This window comes from Dreissena polymorpha, chromosome 15 (assembly GCF_020536995.1).
Source record: "Dreissena polymorpha isolate Duluth1 chromosome 15, UMN_Dpol_1.0, whole genome shotgun sequence".
In the NCBI taxonomy this organism is placed as follows: domain Eukaryota; kingdom Metazoa; phylum Mollusca; class Bivalvia; order Myida; family Dreissenidae; genus Dreissena; species Dreissena polymorpha.
Window position 1 is genome coordinate 40,379,681 of NC_068369.1, and position 20,855 is coordinate 40,400,535.

At 36.8% G+C, this 20,855-nt stretch overlaps 2 protein-coding genes across 6 annotated transcripts in view; one reads left to right on the forward strand and one right to left on the reverse strand.

Moving 5' to 3' along the window:
• LOC127859820 (proprotein convertase subtilisin/kexin type 7-like) overlaps nt 1-9,585 on the reverse strand; it is a 39,314-nt gene extending 29,729 nt beyond the window's left edge. Inside the window, exons 1-5 of one of the 4 annotated variants that reach the window (XM_052397326.1) lie at nt 9,299-9,585; nt 6,728-7,346; nt 5,981-6,077; nt 4,699-4,800; nt 4,312-4,407 (exon numbers count right to left, since the gene is read on the reverse strand). In XM_052397326.1, the coding sequence (XP_052253286.1) occupies nt 4,312-4,407; nt 4,699-4,800; nt 5,981-6,077; nt 6,728-7,228 (796 nt within the window). In that variant the 5' untranslated portion in view covers nt 7,229-7,346; nt 9,299-9,585. Of the gene's footprint in view, nt 1-4,311; nt 4,408-4,698; nt 4,801-5,980; nt 6,078-6,727; nt 7,347-9,298 lie in introns of those variants that run through there. The other 3 variants (XM_052397325.1, XM_052397323.1, XM_052397324.1) reach the window with 3 other exon arrangements.
• LOC127859822 (checkpoint protein HUS1-like) lies at nt 9,578-19,786 on the forward strand. 2 transcript variants are annotated; one of them, XM_052397327.1, is made up of 8 exons: nt 9,578-9,718; nt 10,973-11,100; nt 12,356-12,532; nt 12,879-12,986; nt 14,080-14,154; nt 14,436-14,535; nt 15,994-16,125; nt 18,144-19,786. In XM_052397327.1, exons 1-8 carry the CDS (start codon nt 9,667-9,669, stop codon nt 18,227-18,229), a joined length of 858 nt encoding a protein of 285 aa, XP_052253287.1. In that variant the 5' UTR covers nt 9,578-9,666; the 3' UTR covers nt 18,230-19,786. The 2 variants fall into 2 exon arrangements, with proteins under 2 accessions (XP_052253287.1, XP_052253288.1); XM_052397328.1 differs by having other exon boundaries at nt 15,994-16,052.
• Nucleotides 19,787-20,855: the final 1,069 nt, after the last annotated feature.

Here is a 20,855-nt window from a genome sequence, read left to right on the forward strand (position 1 = left end):
TTGCCAAGAAGACTTCTTATAATCAAAATATATAATAAAAGCGGAAAGTGTCCTTGATTATCCTGTGCAGACTTCAAAGGTTAATCTGGGACGACCCTTTACACACTTTAATAAAGCCCAATTTTCCCAAAGCAAGATTCATTTTATTCTATTTGTGACCTGTCAGGGGAGTGACAGATGTGCACACATGAACACTTTACATTGAGATTGAGTTTTAGTATTCAGAACTTGTAATAAATATGAACAAAACTTAAATCAAACAGAAAAATATTTAATTTAACATACCAGTTAAATAGTTGTTACTGTATTTATTTATTTCTGTATTGTATTGCTCAATTTCAAACATCAATTTGGAAGTAAAGGTCTGGATTGAGGAAAAATATACTTATTGCTACAAGGGATATGACCCAATAACAGCTATTAAATAAACAAGCACAAAGCCCAGCAATCTTTTCGGTATTTGTAAATTAATTGATAACCCCTATGTCACAATCTAAATATAAGATAAAAACAAAATGTTCGTTCATATAAATCAAGAATATTACAGCTACATGTAACACATTCTTGATTTTGTAAAGGAGAATTATGCAAAGTAAGTCCCACAATTACTAGTATCCACTGTTAATAGTTGTGATATCTTTAAGATCCATCAAGACAACAACACAATTTGAGTTTAATAATTTCTTCAAAAATATGTAAGAGGCAATGGCTGGCATTTGTTGATTTCCAACAAGTTCATGATTTTCAAAAGCAACATCAGCCTAGTATGTACCTGAGAACTTGGCCCCATAGGCAACTCCTGCACCACATGTACCTGACAACTTGGCCCCATAGGCAACTCCTACATTACATGGACCTGAGAACTTGGCCCCATAGGCAACTCCTACACCACATGTACCTGACAACTTGGCCCCATAGGCAACTCCTACATTACATGGACCTGAGAACTTGGCCCCAAAGGCAACTCCTACACCACATGTACCTGAGAACTTGGCCCCATAGGCAACTCCTACACTACATGCACCTGAGAACTTGGCCCCATAGGCAACTCCTTCACCACATGCACCTGAGAACTTGGCCCATAGGCAAATCCTACACCACATGTCCCTAAGAACTTGGCCCCATAGGCAACTCCTACACCACATGTACCTGAGAACTTGGCCCCATAGGCAACTCCTACACCACATGTACCTGAGAACTTGGCCCCATAGTCAACTCCTACACCACATGTCACATGTACCTGAGAACTTGGCCCCAAAGGCAACTTCTACACCACATGTACCTGAGAACTTGGCCCCATAGGCAACTCCTACACCACATGTACCTGAGAACTTGGCCCCATAGGCAACTCCTACACCACATGTACCTGAGAACTTGGCCCCATAGGCAACTCATACACTACATGTACCTGAGAACCTGGCCCTATAGGCAACTCCTACACCACATGCACCTGAGACCTTGGTGCCATAGGCAACTCCTACACAACATGTACCTGAGAACTTGGTCCCATAGGCAACTCCTACACCAAATGTACCTGAGAACTTGGCCCCATAGGCAACTGCTACACCACATGTACCTGAGAACTTGGCCCCATAGGCAACTCCTACACCATATGCACCTGAGAACTTGGCCCCATAGGCAACTCCTTCACCACATGTACCTGAGAACTTGGTCCCAAAGACAACTCCTACACCACATGTACCTGAGAACTTGGCCCCATAGGCAATTCCTACACCACATGTACCTGCGAACCTGGCCCCATAGTCAACTCCTACACCACATGTACCTGAGAACTTGGCCCCATAGGCAACTCCTACACCACATGCACCTGAGAACTTGGCCCCATAGGCAACACCTACACCACATGGACCTGAGAACTTGGCCCCATAGGCAACTCCTACACTACATGTACCTGAGAACTTGGCCCCATAGGCAACTCCTACACCACATGTACCTGAGAACTTGGCCCCATAGGCAACTTCTACACCACATGTACCTTCGAACTTGGCCCCATAGGCAACTCCTACACCACATGTACCTGAGAATTTGGCCCCATAGAACTCCTACACCACATGTACCTTCGAACTTGGCCTCATAGGCAACTCCTACACCACATGTACCTGAGAACTTGGCCCCATAGGCAACTCCTACACCACATGTACATGAGAACTTGGCCACATAGGCAACTCCTACACTAGATGTACCTGAGAACTTGGCCCTAGGCAACTCCTACACCACATGTACCTGAGCACTTGGCCCCATAGGCAACTCCTACACCACATGTACCTGCGAACTTGGCCTCATAGGCAACTCCTACACCACATGTACCCGAGAACTTGGCCCCATAGGCTACTCCTACACCACATGTACCTGAGAACTTGGTCCCATCGACAACTCCTACACTACATGTACCTGAGAACTTGGCCCCATAGGCAACTCCTACACTAGATGTACCTGAGAACTTGGCCTAATAGGCAACTCCTACACCACATGTACCTTAGAACTTGGCCCCATAGGCAACTCCTACACTACATGTACCTAAGAACTTCTTGGCCCCATAGGCAACTCCTTCACCACATGTACCTGAGAACTTGGTCCAAAAGGCAACTCCTACACCACATTTACCTGAGAACTTGGCCCCATAGGCAATTCCTACATCACATGTACCTGCAAACTTGGCCCCATAGTCAACTCCTACACCACATGTACCTGAGAACTTTGCCCCATAGGCAACTCCTCCACTACATGCACCTGAGAATTTGGTCCCATAGGCAACTCCTACAATACATGTACCTGAGAACTTGGCCCCATAGGCAACTCCTACACTACATGTACCTGAGAACTTGGCCCCATAGGCAGCTCCTACACCACATGCACCTGAAAACTTGGCCCCATAGGCAACTCCTACACTACATGCACCTGAGAACTTGGCCCCATAGGCAACTCCTACACCACATGCACCTGAGAACTTGGCCCCATAGGCAACACCTACACCACATGGACCTGAGAACTTGGCCCCATAGGCAACTCCTACACTACATGTACCTGAGAACTTGGCCCCATAGGCAACTCCTACACCACATGTACCTGAGAACTTGGCCCCATAGGCAACTCCTACACCACATGTACCTTCGAACTTGGCCCCATAGGCAACTCCTACACCACATGTACCTGGGAATTTGGCCCCATAGAACTCCTACACCACATGTACCTTCGAACTTGGCCTCAAAGGCAACTCCTACACCACATGTACCTGAGAACTTGGCCCCATAGGCAACTCCTACACCACATGTACATGAGAACTTGGCCACATAGGCAACTCCTACACTAGATGTACCTGAGAACTTGGCCCTAGGCAACTCCTACACCACATGTACCTGAGCACTTGGCCCCATAGGCAACTCCTACACCACATGTACATGAGAACTTGGCCTCATAGGCAACTCCTACACCACATGTACCCGAGAACTTGGCCCCATAGGCTACTCCTACACCACATGTACCTGAGAACTTGGTCCCATCGACAACTCCTACACTACATGTACCTGAGAACTTGGCCCCATAGGCAACTCCTACACTAGATGTACCTGAGAACTTGGCCTAATAGGCAACTCCTACACCACATGTACCTTAGATCTTGGCCCCATAGGCAACTCCTACACTACATGTACCTAAGAACTTCTTGGCCCCATAGGCAACTCCTTCACCACATGTACCTGAGAACTTGGTCCCAAAGGCAACTCCTACACCACATTTACCTGAGAACTTGGCCCCATAGGCAATTCCTACATCACATGTACCTGCAAACTTGGCCCCATAGTCAACTCCTACACCACATGTACCTGAGAACTTTGCCCCATAGGCAACTCCTCCACTACATGCACCTGAGAATTTGGTCCCATAGGCAACTCCTACAATACATGTACCTGAGAACTTGGCCCCATAGGCAACTCCTACACTACATGCACCTGAAAACTTGACCCCATAGGCAACTCCTACACTACATGCACCTGAGAACTTGGCCCCATAGGCAACTCCTACACCACATGTACCTGAAAACTTGGCCCCATAGGCTACTCCTACACTACATGTACCTGAGAACTTGGCCCCATAGGCAACTCCTACACCACATGTCACATGTACCTGAGAACTTGGCCACATAGGCAACTCCTACACCACATGTACCTGAGAACTTGGCCCCATAGGCAACTCCTACACCACATGTACATGAGAACTTGGTCCCAAAGGCAACTCCTACACCACATGTACCTGAGAACTTGGCCCCATAGGCAATTCCTTCACCACATGTACCTGAGAACTTGGCCCCATAGGCAACTCCTACACCACAGACATCGTTGGGAATGGCTGATATTTCTCCAGCACACCGAGTGCCATGGTGATTTGAGGCTGAAACAGTAGAAATTAGCTGATAAGACAACATAATTAATGTGCCAAACTGTGTTAAGGAATATGCCATTCACAATTTACTTCAATGGGAATTTTTTATCTTGCAGCACTTTGCTGTTTTTTCTAGGAAGTTAACATAAGTTAATGTTACTTATCATATGTTTCTAATATTATCAAGGCACTATGTTATAAAAAGTGAATTTCTTCTTTCATACTGAAATATAAGCATATGATATCAATGCTCATGCTTGATAAGAAAAATATCAGGTATGCTTTCAAAAATGAACTCACGATTTGAAAACTCAGGCATAGGGTCAGGGTCATCATCGTTGAGATCCCAGCTGCCTGCACTATTGTAGTTTCCAGCTAGGTCTGGGTTGGTGTGCTCTACTCCTGTACATTGACAGGAAACAATTCAAATCAGCATTTGACAACCTGACTTTAAGAGGATTCAAAATGAATGAAACACATGACAGTGATAATTTCTGAGACATGTTATAACATGGAGTACATAATAATCAGTGTAATGACAATAAAAGTATGACTTTTGAACTAAAGAGAAACTTATACAATTGTGGATTTGAATGCAATTTATGACTGAGGAATGCAGCAATGGGATTTTTTACTGTGAAAAATGGCGTTGTTTTTTCTATAAACAGTGTATGTGACATTGAGATGCGTTTTTTACGAAAAGCATCAAATTCATAATTTAAGTAATTTTATCATTATATTTGCTTTGGTTCAACTAAGCATAGATTGATGGGAGATTGATTGAACATTTGGATTTATTTAACTGTTTTGTTGTTGAAACTTTTAGTGCAGAATTTAAGGCAGTCCTTTTGGGAAAAAAAAAATACTTTTTTGTAATTGAGAATGAGACCGAATTTCAGCCTCAGATTAACTAAAACCCCTCACTGTTAACGATACCATTAAAACATTATAAATTAAATCCAAGGAATACCTTTTGCATACAGATTTGAAAGACTTGAAAGCATGCTATGGTTCATTATAGATCAACTTTACTTACTTCTCCATTAACGCCAAAACATAATTAAAGTCACTGCGAGAACACAGAATACTTATGAGCCGCACTTTTGGATAACCAGACATAAAATATCATCTCACATTAGACTGTGCATTATGCACAGGCTTAGAAAGGACAACACTTATCACATAGAAATTGATTTTTGTTTAGAAGGAACATCCTTTCAAATAAAAATTCAATAAACACAGAGAGTGTCATCCCTGATAAGCCTTGTTTTAACTGAGACCTTCTATTTTTATATTTGAGTCGCTTTCTGAGAAAACTGGGAATAATGCATGTGCGTAAAGTGTCGTCCCAGATTAGCCTGTGCAGTCCGCACAGGCTATTCAGGGACGACACTTTCCATCTTAACTGGATTTTCTTGTAGAAGAGACTTTCTTTAAACAAAAAAAACCATAAAAGCGGAAAGTGTCGTCTCTGGTTAGCCTGTGCGGACTGCACAGGCTTATCTGAGATGACACTTACGCACATGCATTATGCCCAGTTTTCTCAGAACATGACACATTTGATCTTTTCCCTGAAACTAACCATCATCCACAATAGCAACTGTGATTCCTCTTCCGGTGATATTATGTTTCCACACAGCCGTTACATTAATGTCCATGTTTATTTCCATGGTGTTTGTCTGAAAGGGAAAGATGTTTACATCAGCATCTACAAAAACAATTTATATACACTGTCACTCAATATTGATGCTTTTAAATGATTACTTGCATATTCAAATTGTATGTGCAAGCAGTGAAATATCATAAGCTAAGGATAGTTCCACATGTTTTATATTGGAATAGCAAAGCATGGCTAACACCTGGTTTCAGTTGCTCCAGAAAGCATGATGGCACTCACATGAAAATAATTATGAGATTTCTATCAGAGATTAAACATCAAACCTGTATGATGTCAATATGAACACAGTGCTCCAGCTAGGCCTAAATCGAAGGGCGCCGCGCCCTGCCCTCCCGAACCTCCGCCCTGCCCCCCCCCCCATAAATTTCTTATTACATTGTAATTAGTTTAATCCTCATTGTAGACATTATATTTGAATGGTTTAATAATAATGGGAATAATACAATTATTTATAACATATAAATTAACATGCAATAGAAAGCATTCCAGAAACACCAGCTCGCTCGAACGTGCCCTTTCCACAAAATACTGCGCATCGAAAGAGCCCTTTTCACAAAATACTGCGCGTCGAAAGTGCCCTTTTGACAAAAAAGCCCCCCTGCCCTTTTCAAATCCTAGCTGGAGCACTGTGAACAGAAAAGGTATACCTACCAAATGCCACTGCTGTCGATAGTAAGGGTCTGTGAAATCCATGAAATTGAAATTCACTTGAAACCATCGCTTGTTTCTTGACAGAATAAGTTCATGACTAAACCATAGTATATCAGCATGCGCTGTCAGTTGGTTCTCCACATTTGCTTTCAACAAACTTTTTTCCAAGTTTGTGTACGAACAGTCATGGTATGCATGAGCTGATTTTATTGTATGATTGTCCACAGTACGAACAAAATGTGTCAGAGTAAAATGATTGTCAAAACCACGAACTTTCCCTATAAAAGTCATATTGAGATCTTGTGCAATGTTTTTGGCAGTTTCTGTGTTTGAAAGTTTACCATTTGTTTTTACATGCACTGTCCAAATTAAACTCAGCTTCTCTTCAGCATCCCATTGTGTGTTTTCAGAGTGTATGTTTCTAGCCTGTGTCCATCCAGGGCATGGTAAGCAAAGTATGCTGCCCCAAAACACAGCAAACATTGAGAAGGTAGTGAACATCACTATGTTGCATTGAGAAGGTAGTGAACATCACTATGTTGCATTGAGAAGGTAGTGAACATCACTATGTTGCATTGAGAAGGTAGTGAACATCACTATGTTGCACCTTATGCATGTTCTGAAAGATTTCATAAAGAAACATATATGAAAACAGTGCCACAAACAAGAATAGTGAAATAATTAAGTTTTAACTTGTCGGTATTTTGAGTTAAAAGGTACAGGGTGATTAAATTGGTCACTTGAAAGTATTTACAATCATTGATTATTGGAAACTGAGTAAAACTAACACAGTACACTTTTTAAAAACATTCAATGAGGAATTATTAGTTCCCATTTGGGAAAAATACATACTTATTTCCATTGGAAATTGGTCTCGCTACAGGACCCAAATTTGAAAAAACCCAAAACATTATGAATAAATTGTGATTTCAAAATAGATTAGTCTGCAATGTTTACATTAAGTAAGTCAGGAACTTCTTATTGGCTGAGAACGAATTCTGTGGTGGAAACCGGAAAGTTAAATATTCTTAAATTTTCATTAAAGAACAGGAAAAAACAGGTTATATCATCTTATTTTATATAAACAATATAAAAGAGTCCCATATGTGTCAAATTAAACCTTTAAAATACATAACACTCATCTTAAACTTATGTATCATATATAACGTTAACATACAAGCCACTATCATTTTTATTTGATATCACCCACAGTTTAAGTCATAACTTAATCGCTCATGAATGTTTTCATTACTAGAGTAGACTGAACATTTTGAATTTACGTAGTACCTCTACATACGCTCACTGATTACAACTGCTTTCACATGATATTAAAAGTTGATAATAGATCCAAAACCAAACTGTTATGGTTAAAAGATCTATGGAACATTTAACAAAAATGCAGCATCTATATATGTTTGTTAATTTTATCATAACCTTTTAATGGTAAACCCCGTAAGTGTTCATTCAGCACTCGAAGAAGCGCTATGAATATAGGTCGTGTTCTGTGAAAAGGGGTTTAAAGGAATGTGCGTAAAGTGTCGTCCCAGATTAGCCTGTGCAGTCCACACCGGCTAATCAGGGAAGACACTTTCCGCTTTTATGATATTTTTCGTTTCAAGAAAGTCTCTTCTTTGCATAAATCCAGTTTAGACGGAAATTGTCGTCACAGATAAGCCTGTGCAAACTGCACAGGCTAATCTGGGACAACACTGTACGCACATGCATTAAACCACATTTTCACAGAGCGAGGCTCATATGAATAAGGGTCCTGATACCTGATAGAAGTGCAAGTATCAAAGGCAAATGTTTAGCCTGTTATCATATTTTCCATAACTAACTATCGGAATAAACATTAACATTAACATTGACTTATCATGAACGGATCTTTAATAACTTACAACAGCAGAGGTCTAGCTCAAACGCAGATCTGCCTATATTTTTAAGGAAAAGAAATTTGATAAAAACCATTGAGTTCTAAATTTAGTGAGAGATTAAATCTTTATGAAACCCAACAAACACATTTTGTGATATTATCTGGCGTATCTTAAGTGTCTACATTTCAGACTATTATCTCTTCTTTTAATGAAATTATACCTTAATCTGTAATTAATCCAAACTCAATAAATATGTGTCTGGATTTTTACATATTGATTGTACATGTTATTTATAGTGCAACAAACAAAGACTGGTGTCGTAAAAATCATCATGCATTGTTTTCGAATTTTGCAACGAACTATTATGCAACAACAAAACTAAATTAATTTATAATTAAGATATTTCATATCATCATAGAAATGACAATACTCCTTAAAATATTGTTGTTAACATTTTAATCATTTATTCAATTTGCATGTGTGAAATACATCTGTACTGAAACAATTATCTAGACTCTAAACAAGAAGAACAATATTTTGGAAATGATTTTTACTTCATAGGTTATACGATTACGAATATTGTGAAACACTTTGAGTACGAATAGTGATTGAACAATATAACACGAAACCAAACGTTTGTATGCTATTAATCAACAAATGTCATCATTGATTTCGTTTTAAAACATACTTTTCTTACCTTGATAACGTTCTTTTTTGATATTTAGACCGAAACTAATAATTCATATCGATTGCTGATACCATTCGTGGCGAATCGATCCGATTAAGTAAGCATAACTTAAATACTACCCTACAGTATAAACACATTTTTTTGTTAACAATAACTTGTTTGCATTATCATTATTTTTTGAGTTCTAATGAGAATGTCATGATTATATCGTAAATATAAAATAAAGGCGTAAACGTGAAGTCAAAAGCAAATAAGTATTAAAGGAATGGAAATAATGTCACTATACAGAAGGGCGTGTTACTTTGGGGTTATCTGCTCTTTGAACTCTTCATTGCGCTAAATTTCGAAATAGTGAAAACCAAAGAAAAAAAAGAGAAATGCGTTTCCGTGGAAAACTTGTTGATATCACCTGTATTCAACACTTTACACGTAATGCAATAGTGTATCGGAATAATGTCGTAATTATAAAAAATCAGTTGTCAAGATTTTCAGAAATAGTGTGTTTATCTAAACAAAAGTGCTAAACAACTTATGATTGTCATTGTTGTTGCTACTGCTACTACTAGTACTAGAAAAATGGGTACTGATAATTTGGGACCTGTTTGGCAAACTTGCCAATATGTTCATGCCCCCATGGATCAAAAGGCATTAAGCATTACACACTGACCATGGTCACAAAGCGTTTCCACTTAATATCCTCTGATTATGTGTATCTAGCAGTTAAGTACCGTTAAGAAAATGAGATTAGAATTTCTTAATTTATGCAAAAAATCCAACAATAACCTTCAAAGATTTACTGAATTCTCTTTAAATCAATCAATTGTTTATTTAAATTACAGTGTTGTTTTTCCAAACTAATCTGATGGTTCCATACACACCCGCAATAACATCCTCTATGCCCATGGTTACCATTTATCGTGATGTCACACCTAAAAGGTAGAACACCCGATTGCAATAGACATTAGGCCACCAAAAATATAAGAAATTGATTCACTGAACATATTTGAAACAGTCATTAAATTATTTTATATCTTCTTTGTACAATTTTACAAGTTTCTGTTCTATAGTTCAAACTTCTTTTGAGCAACTCAAGATTTTCATGAACATATATGCTTGACATTTGTTCAACTAAATTTGGGCATATCACTATTTAAGGATTTGATAAAGTAAGCGTCTTATAATTGGGAAGGGGTTTTCCCACTGAACATGAGTACATCACCTAACCCGATGTGCTCGGACAATTCTTATAATAGAATATTTCATGTAATATTTTCTGAGAATTGGGAGAAAGCGATTTTTTGAAAATGAATGCAAACGAATGTGTTTTCAGAGGCGCAGTTGTCTGCTTAACTTTGCAATTTATGTGGAAATTCAATAAAGAGGACATATGAAATGTATGGAATATGGATACATTTTGATTATTTTAGATGAAGTTAGATGTTAAAATGCAATTATACTTGTTTTTTCCTCATTTTGGTTGTGTTTATTTTAATTTTAAAGTGTAGTAATGTTAGCGCATGACAATAGTTAAGTGTCGGCATCAACATGTAAGTGGTGCCGGAAATCTGTAGAAAAATTGTGAAACTGTATAGCCCATTAACCTGTAATTTTATGTGCATTGTTTAATGTATATCTATAAGAATCAAAGAATAATATTTGATTAGCATGTTTATTTTTTCACAGGAGTTGTTACAACAATATCAAAACTGATCAAGACCTGCGTTCTGAGAATAACTCCTACTGCCCTGTATTTAATTCTGTCTGAGAAGGTAGTGAATGGTGGAGTACAGATTTGGTGTGAATTACCACAGGTAGGGGATTGTATATTAGAATGTATTAAATCCAGAATTTTTGTCTTGTACTGCTTAATCATTTTTTAATTCACAGTCATTACTGAAGTAATACAATATATATCAGCTTATAGGAACAGGGCCTTTGATGGTAAAAATAACAGGCCATACCAGACATTTATGGTTTGTTGCGGGTACCCCTACTTCCCCCTACAACACAACTTCACACCAAATTTGAACAAATATTTGAATAATAACTAAATGGCTGGAAATTGCGGTTAAAATTCAAAATATATCCCAACCTTTTGAAAGTCGAGCAAGTTAATGAGTTAGAAGTGATGGGACACACTCGGGGTCCACACTTATTGCAGCTTCAGGAACGGAAGGACCTGCTTATTAAAATATACACGCACAATATTCATGTTTGATTTTCTTATTTATATATTTTATAATTTATATTTTAAACACAAATTTGAGAAAAAATATGCATATTTGGCAGTTGTAATGAATCCAATAGTTTAACCCATGACAGCAATAGAAAAAGGCACTAACACCAATATAATGTTTTATTTCAATGTAAATGATATGATTGATAAACAGATATAAAACTACACTGGGGTTTTGGTAATTAATCTTTTTTGCAGCCATTTCCTGGCCTAGCAATCTAGTTGACTTTAATAATTCTGTTCAGATTTGCTAACCTTGTAAGGAAGGATGAGAAGGTGCAATGATAGAGTGTGTCAAAAACAATGTTGCACTAAGAAATCTAACTTAATTTAAGAATTAGTAGCTGAAGGCATGTAATTTTTAAATATTTACCAAAAAAACTTTTATCGATTGTATGAGCCTTGGTCTGGGAAAAGCGAGCTTAACCCTTTGCATGCTGGGAAATTTGTCGTCTGCTAAAATGTCGTCTCCTGAATTTCTAAAATTAGCATTTTCTTAGATTTTTTTCAAAGAATACTATCAAAATAGCAAACAGTTTGGATCCTGATGAGACGCCATGGAAACGTTCCAGCACTGAAAGAGTTAATGCATGTGCATAAATTGTTGTCCCAGATTAGCCTATGTTGTCCGCACAGTCTAATTAGGGCCGACACTTTTTGCTTTAACTGGATATTCCTGTAGTAGAGACTTTTGTTAAAACAACAAAATCCATAAAAGTGGAAAGTAACATCCCTTTTTAGTCTGTGCAATCTGGTATGATACTTAACGCATATGCATTAAACGCAATTTTCTCAGAGCAAAGCGCATATAGTTGAAAGTCTTGCCCTAGGGCCACTTCTTTGATGAATATGCCATGGAAGGTGTATCGGCAGAGGAAAATGAGATCTATCTGGAGCTTGCCCCAGAGAACCTGGTGAAGGCCCTTAAGACGGCGCAGACCGCAAAGTGGGTCAAGGTGAAGCTCACCAAGAAACACGCGCCTTGCATCACCATCGAGGTGGATTTGGTAAGTGTCATTTTACTACAGTTATATAGGGCCATGTTTTACTGACGGGAAATGTTTTGGAAAAAAATTTACCAGGGGAGATATCAGTTTTTGGCCAAACTGTACGCATTAAAGGTTTCATTTGTAGATGCCAGACATCTTTATTAAGCCTATGCTCAATAGATGCATCATACCTCTCGTGTACTTTGCCCCTTTTTATTTTTGTGAAATTGTATACTTGTTTATTGTTCATTACATGAAGATCTGTGAAGTATAGAAAATGCTGTCTTCCATTGGAAGCAGACACTTTTACTAGGTTAAAACCAGTCATAATGGAATTCATTAGATATATAATATTCTTTGTTAGCCAACATTGGGTGCCCATTCCCGTGTGGTGGTGCATGACATACCAGTGTCTGTGGTTCCCAGGAGACTGTGGACAGAGTACCAGGAACCGGAAGTACCTAACTTTGATGTGAGTGCATGAAATCAAGGGCCGTTTTCAAAAACTCACTCTAAATAGACTTATTTCAATAAAAAATGTGCATAGACTCAATAGTTTGTTGTTTGCAAATATTCTTTGTAACACATTACATAAGGCATAAGCCAGTAATTTTAACAATGTTTCAACTAGAAATTGTGGATACAATCAGTAAGAAGTAAATATTCAACCTGTTTTTAACAAGAAATGTTAAGGATATGTATTCTTTATCTTGAGTTGTATGTCAAAGAATCATCTTACTTGTAAGTATATATCTTCTTATGTTGGGACTATTCTTAAAAATGTCCTAATCACATTACTGGTAATAGGGTATGCAATAAGCGCATGCAATAAGGGTATTCAACTGTGCAAGAAAATTTTATGCAATGACTTTGTTGCTGTTCAGGTTACATTTGTGAAATGACTTCTTCACTGTTGAGGTAACTTTTGTGAAATGACTTCTTCACTGTTCAGGTAAATTTTGTGAAATGATTTCTTCACTGTTCAGGTAACTTTTGTGAAATGATTTCTTCAATGTTCAGGTAACTTTTGTGGAATGATTTCTTCACTGTTCAAGTAACTTTTGTGATATGATTTCTTCACTGTTCAAGAAATTTTTGTGATATGATTTCTTCACTGTTCAGGTTACTTTTGTGAAATGACTTCTTCACTGTTCAGGTAACTTTTGTGAAATGACTTCTTCACTGTTCAGGTAACTTTTGTGAAATGACTTCTTCACTGTTTGGGTAACTTTTGTGAAATGTCTTCTTCGCTGTTCAGGCAACTTTTGTGATATGATTTCTTCACTATTCAAGTAACTTCTGTGATACTTAGTATGATTTCTTCACTGTTCAAGTTGTGATATGATTTCTTTACTGTTCAAGTAACTTTTGTTATATGATGTCTTCACTGTTCAGATAACTTTTGTTATATGATTTCTTCACTGTTCAGGTAACTTTTGTGATCTGATTTATTCACTGTTCAAGTAACTTTTGTGATATGATTAATTTACTGTTCTAGTAACTTTTGTGATGTGATATCTTCACTGTTCAAGTAACTTTTGTGAAATGATTTCTTCACTTTTCAGGTCAGCATAGTGATGCCACAGATTAAAGTCCTGAAGAATGTCATTGAAAAGATGAAAAACCTTAGCAACACCTTGGTAAGTTGTGTTATTGGTTTCATGTTATTCATCTTACTATGATACCTTTCATCATGTGCAGACATGCAGTTGAACCAACAAATCTTTAAATAAATGTATGTTAATACGTTATATCTCATTTAGCGTAATATGCTTTTTAGCAAGAAAAGTTTTGTTTGAAACAGTTGGCTCAAGCATGGTTCATACATTTTTGACATTTTACAATTTACACCTCTATTAGAATGTCAATGAAAACAATAATATACAATCCAACTTGCACTATATATACCTCATATATTCAGCTTCTCTCAGCCAATCACCAGGGAGAGTTCAAGGTTTCTGTAGAAACAGACATGGTGTCTGTCAGCACACACTTTCAAGACCTGCTTAACCCAGCATCAGGTAGGTATTGACATAACAGTTTAGGATATATAGTCTTTGTAGGAAAATATTGGACAAACACTGTTGACAGTGTGTAAATGTTGTACAAGAGAGGTCCATCGAGCAATTACAGTGGTTTTTTCTACTATTTTGGAAAAAAATATTATAAAAAGTTTTGAAACTGTCAAGCAAGTATTTTAGATTGTCATTTTGGGCAATCATTCAAGAAATAATTTTAAATATTTATGCCCCCGCTTCGAAGAAGAGGGGGTATATTGTTTTGCACATGTTGGTCTGTCGGTCCAGATGGTTTCCGAATGATAACTCAAGAATGCTTACGCCTAGGATCATGAAACTTCATAGGTACATTGATCATGACTTGCAGATGACCCCTATTGATTTTCAGGTCACTATGTCAAAGGTCAAGGTCACAGTGACTCGAAACAGTATAATGATTTCAGGATGAAAACTCAAGAATGCATACGCCTAGGATCATGAAACTTCATAGGTACTTTGATCATGACTGGCAGATGACCCCTATTGATTTTCAGGTCACTAGGTCAAGGGTCAAGGTCACAGTGACTCGAAATAGTAAAATGGTTTCCGGATAATAACTCAAGAATGCTTAGGCCTAGGATCATGAAACTTCATAGGTACATTGATCATGACTTGCAAATGACCCCTATTGATTTTCAGGTCACTAGGTCAAAGGTCAAGGTCATAGTGATTTGAAACAGTAAAATAGTTTCCGAATGAAAACTCAAGAACAATTAGGCCTAGGATCATGAAACTTCATAGGTACATTGATCAGGACTGGCAGATGACCCCTCTTGATTTTCAGGTCACTTGGTCAAAGGTCAAGGTCACAGTGACTTGAAACAGTGAAATGGTTTCCGGGTGATAACTCGAGAATACTTAGGCCTAGGATCATGAAACTTCATAGGTACATTTATCATTACTGGCAGATGACCCATCTTGATTTTCAGGTCACAAGGTTAAAGGTCAAGGTTACAGTGACAAAAAACGTATTCACACAATGGCTGCCACTACATGTACAACTGACAGCCCATATGGGGGGGCATGCATGTTTTACAAACAGCCCTTGTTGAAAAATAATTATTGAGATAGTTAATGAAGCCAAATATCGGCCTGTATATACGACAAAATGAAAAAAACATGGTCAGACAAACAAAGATTGTCTGTGTGGCGGAATAAGCATTTTATACAAGGAAACTTAAGATAGCAGGAACAATTACTTAGTGACTTGTCAATTGCTGATCCATAAATAAGCACAATTACGCAAGCAACTTGTCTATTATTTTGATATCACCCAACTACCAATGATGTTTTTTTTCAAACAAATCGTAATTGCAGTCCTGAAAGTGTTAAAATGCCTCCTTCGGGGTCTAGAGACCTACTGGGAAGCTGCTTGTGAGCATACATGAATAGATTTCAATGAGTACCGGTGATGTATTCCAGGCAATGGGGGTGCACCACAGCAGCTAAATCCCAGCATGGATCCTGAGGAGTTTGCAGAGGTACGAATCGACATCAGGAGGTTTGCTCAGTTTCTGTCGGGTCAGCAAGTCAGCCCCAATCGTGTTATATGCAGTGAGTGAAATGGCCTCTAGTATTGTATTCTGTTTAAGAAATAATATTTTTCTATCATGGTTTGTTGTCGAATAACCCACAGTAAGGAGTATAGATGCGTAGGAATTAAATTACGAGTACGAAGCACAAGTTATTTGATAATACGCATCTATACAACTTACTGTGGGTTATTCGATAACAAACCATCATAGAAAAATATTATTTCGATTCAAACACGATTCTGATTGATTTGGTTCAAGCTTTAGGACGTGAACTATATTTTTTAATACTCCGCCATTCTTAGTACAAAGTTCACTATTTAGTGACGTCATTGAATTGTACAAACATATGACGTCGTTTTCATTCATAAATATTTTGCAGATGACATCACTTTCATTGAAAACAACAATCGTAGAAACTTAATGACGTTACGTTTATTGATGCTACTGAAAAGCTGACATGCTATAAATGTTTTCTGAATTACATTTCCTAACAAATAACATTCTATGTAGGCGTGGTTATGCCACTTATCACCAAATATACAATTTGTTGTTTCATTACATTTATATACATGCTAGATTTATTACATTTCTTTTAGAGCGGATTTTAGCACATGCATTTAATGCAACATTTTCTTTATTTATTCAGAACTATTTTCGAAACATTAAGCTCCACCCATAAGTTATTGCAGAATACTGTAAAACCATTAAATTTCGTGTGTACGAATTTTCGTGGATTTAGTTGGTCCGATGAACCACAAATTCAAGTACCAACGATTATTTATACATTTTTAATCCCAAATTGGTCATTTTCGAATGTCATTTCCGACAATTTCTTTTGTTGTTGGTTATCGGAGATATTTGTTTTTGTTACTTTACTTCAGTAGGTCACATTTCACTATATCTTGACTAATTAATATTTTCCACCCATTTGATGTAAATTATATATGTTTGAACTAAGATGTTTATGATTACTTAGTATGATAAGAACATCGATGTTAATGATTACTTAGGATGAATAACAAGTTGTGTGTTTATATAAAATATCAAATATCAAATTAACAGTTTGCAGATTTATCACATGTCAAATTGTGCCAATTAAAGTCAAAAGAGACATAACGGTTTTCACACGTGTATTTTGGGGACCTTATTACTCAATTGTTACTACTAGGGGACTGATTGCGCTGAGAATTGCAAATATTGTCAAACAACATCTTAACGAGGTAACACGGCAATTACCGTAGCGAGCGGGGACCCACATGTGCGCCGCTTTATAGCTCTTATCAACAATTATCGGCAACACTTTCATGCTTCAGTGCAAATCTTCAAATCTTGATGTCAACACAGATTAGCCTATTATGCTTCGTTATAACTCTGGTTGTTTTAATCAAAGTTTAATTATTATGACGGTCAGTCTTCCCCGAAATTTTGAAATCCACGAAATTACTTATCAACGAATTAGTTTTTTATTTTTTATTTAAAATCCACGAAATTACGTGTCAACGAATTAGTTGTTTTTTATTAAACCACGAAATTTCATACCGACGATTTTCTATATGTTTACAGTAACCCACACTTGATTTCTTTCTTTGTCTATAGACAACAAGTTGCATGCCGTGTTAGAATGTGAAATATACCATTCATTTGTGCAGGAATTTACTACCAGTCTTTTTTTCTTGTGATAAATTGGAAGAATTCAAGCTTGACGAGTTTAAAGAGTGGTGAAGAAGTTTGTGTATTTCACTTTATGGACTTGAATGTGGAATAAAGCACCATTATGCCACTGACTTCCTAGGTTATTTGTTCTTTTGCGATTAGAACTAAACTGATTAATTACTTGTATGTAAAATATTTACTGAAATAGTAACTCATGTTACTGAAGAAATTTGTGGTCACAATAATGGGCATTTCCGTTTGAAACCGCAGTTTCTTTGGCTTACTGGATTGCTGATTGTTAATGGTTATATTCATATTGTTTGTCATTTTCCATTGATGTTTAGCTGTCATTGTAAGGATGTTGTTTTTATGTTTTATTTTCAGATATTGTTGACAACAAAGTGGTGCATTTCTATTTGATGAATGACGACGTTTCCCTGCAGTATTTCATGCCTGTAATGGTAGTATGAGGAATTTAAGTGGACACTGGCAGTGATAAGCCACCATTGTTTTACTGTTGTATAGTGCTATTGTTGGTTCTCATGTGACCCATGGGGCCTTCTTAGTGTTTTCTTTGATGTTTGAGGAAGTGATTTTACTCTTCAGACCAGACAAAGATTAGACATATATACTCCTTTGTAATCCATTTTTCATTCACGTGTCTGTTAACGTGTCTGTTAACAGCAAAATCACCAAAGAGAGATAAATCTTGAGATAAGATCAACATTTACATTGTGTCGATAGATAAACATAGATATGATTGCAACTGGAAACAAAATTGATACACACCTTAAATGGACTGTTAAAATTCTGTATCCTCAAAGTTTGATATACATTTAAAACCTGATCTTTAAAAGGACAAAAGTAAGCATATGTAGAGAATCATCCATATATATCATGGATAACAGGAAAATTAAACAAATGGACAATAATATAAAACTTATTTACCTAACATGAGTATTGTAGAAGATCTTAACACAGTAAGGAACCTTAAAGCACATGCATGAAGCCCCCTTTACCCTGGTTCAGGGCTATTATCAGATGAAGTTACATATTGATTTTAGAGGAAGTGGTTTAGCAATCGTTTGTTCTTATGTGACCAACAAGGCTTTCTCTACCGTTCCTTTGATGGTAATGAAAGTGATTTTTCACTGCAGATAATTGACAATTCAGCCACTAATGTTACATATATAAACATGTAAGTAGTGATGTTGTTCATTAACATATGATTTAATTGCATTTTAAACTGTTTCATTAATGTAAAAGGAAATGATTGTCTGCATTAAATGGGGAAAAAAACTACCCTTCAAGGAGATGAATAATGTTGATAATGTGATGACAGTGAGATGAAAGATGAAAATACAATGTATTTAAGGAAATATGAGGGTTTATTACTCTTATTAGAACATCAAATTTGATGACAGTTGATGAATGACTTTAAGGAAGAGTGACGTAGTTTTCCCATAGTTTTGGTTTGTATTCCTCATTGAATGAGCTGTGATGTGAAAACTTGTGTAAATGAGAGATGATGTTTACAAAATAGTAAACATTGACCAGGAAGTAAAAAATGACTTGAGAAACTGGATGTTAAAGAGACGTGTCCACAGTTTGGCAAAATGACAAATGAAACACTTTGTCATAGATTCAGAAAATAACATATGTATTTTATTTAAACAGGCAGATCAAATATCCAGAAATAAAAAAATCTAAAAAAATAAACGTTTTATTGATAATCATCATTTAATTATTGATGTCACAGACTGTTGATTAAGTTTCCATACCTTATGACAGCAAGTAAAATGTGTACATGATATAGCCATTACATAATATGCCATGTTTAACAGGGACTTACCAGTTGATGTTTTCAACAATACTTGACTGGTTTCAGACAGGAGTGAGGATGCACATTGTTCTGATATTATAGTAGTGTTCTTACACTTTACCAATAGTGCTTTTATATAGCTATTCTGTCACTAATGTGTATGTTCCAGTATTTTGTTTGAAATTAAAACTATAATAGCTCAAAATATGTTCCTGTTTGCTTTGTAATAGCACCATTGTTTTAAATGGCTGTGAGGAAAACAACTATACATTTGATTGTATTGTTTCAATAACATCCTTAAAGCTGATTGTATCCATGTTGAGACTGGTTGTTTCTGTACAAGTAAGCATGAATTCAGATGCCATGAGAATTGCAAAAAATATAGATAATGTCACACATTCATTCAGATTTATATTAAATCATTTACAGTTTACATTTATCATATTTATACAGAAATCTTGTACAGAGATGCCCTAGAAACAGGTTGTGATTGTCAAAGTCAATGTCACAGTTGCACAGTGTATGTGGTTTCCCCCAAGCAATCAAGCGGTCCTGGGTTTAATCCTGATTTTGGGAAATAAAGAGATTTCAGGTTCAATCCTGATTTTGGGAAATTATTCAAGCTCTCTTGAAGGGCTATCTAGAACAGTTGGTAGAGCGCTGGAAATATGAGGACCTGGGTCCAGATTCACAAAACCATTATTAGACTGTAAATAAAGAATAGTCTTAGAACTGAGAAAAATGAATCCAGAGTTTGAATATATACAGGTTACCACTGGTAATTATGCCATTTAGAAAATATTCTGTGTGTAAAATGATAAAGATAGAGGAGGTACAAGAAGTTTGACTCCAAATTTAAGCAGTTCTTGAAAACTCCAATTAAAACAATATTCTGTATTCTTAGACCTTAGTTTAGGAGTTTTTTTTTGTAAAGACAGACCTAGGTCTTTGTCTTGGTCATGAAATTATTTCTAAAGCCATTATTTCCCTTTCTAACTGTCTCGCCTTTGTAGTTCATCATTTTATTACCCCCTATGTCCACCATCTCATTATTTTTTATTTCATTACTTGTACAAATTACCTGTTATATATTAAAAATGTTTGTTAACTCTGTGATGGGTAGTTTTTATGCCCCCAAAGGAGGGCATATAGTGACCCTCAGTCCGTCCGTCTTTCCGTCACACTTTGCGTTTAGGTTTCGCATTTAAGTTTTGAAAAATGCTCATAACTTCTATGTCCCTTCACATAGCAACTTAATATTTGGCATGCATGTG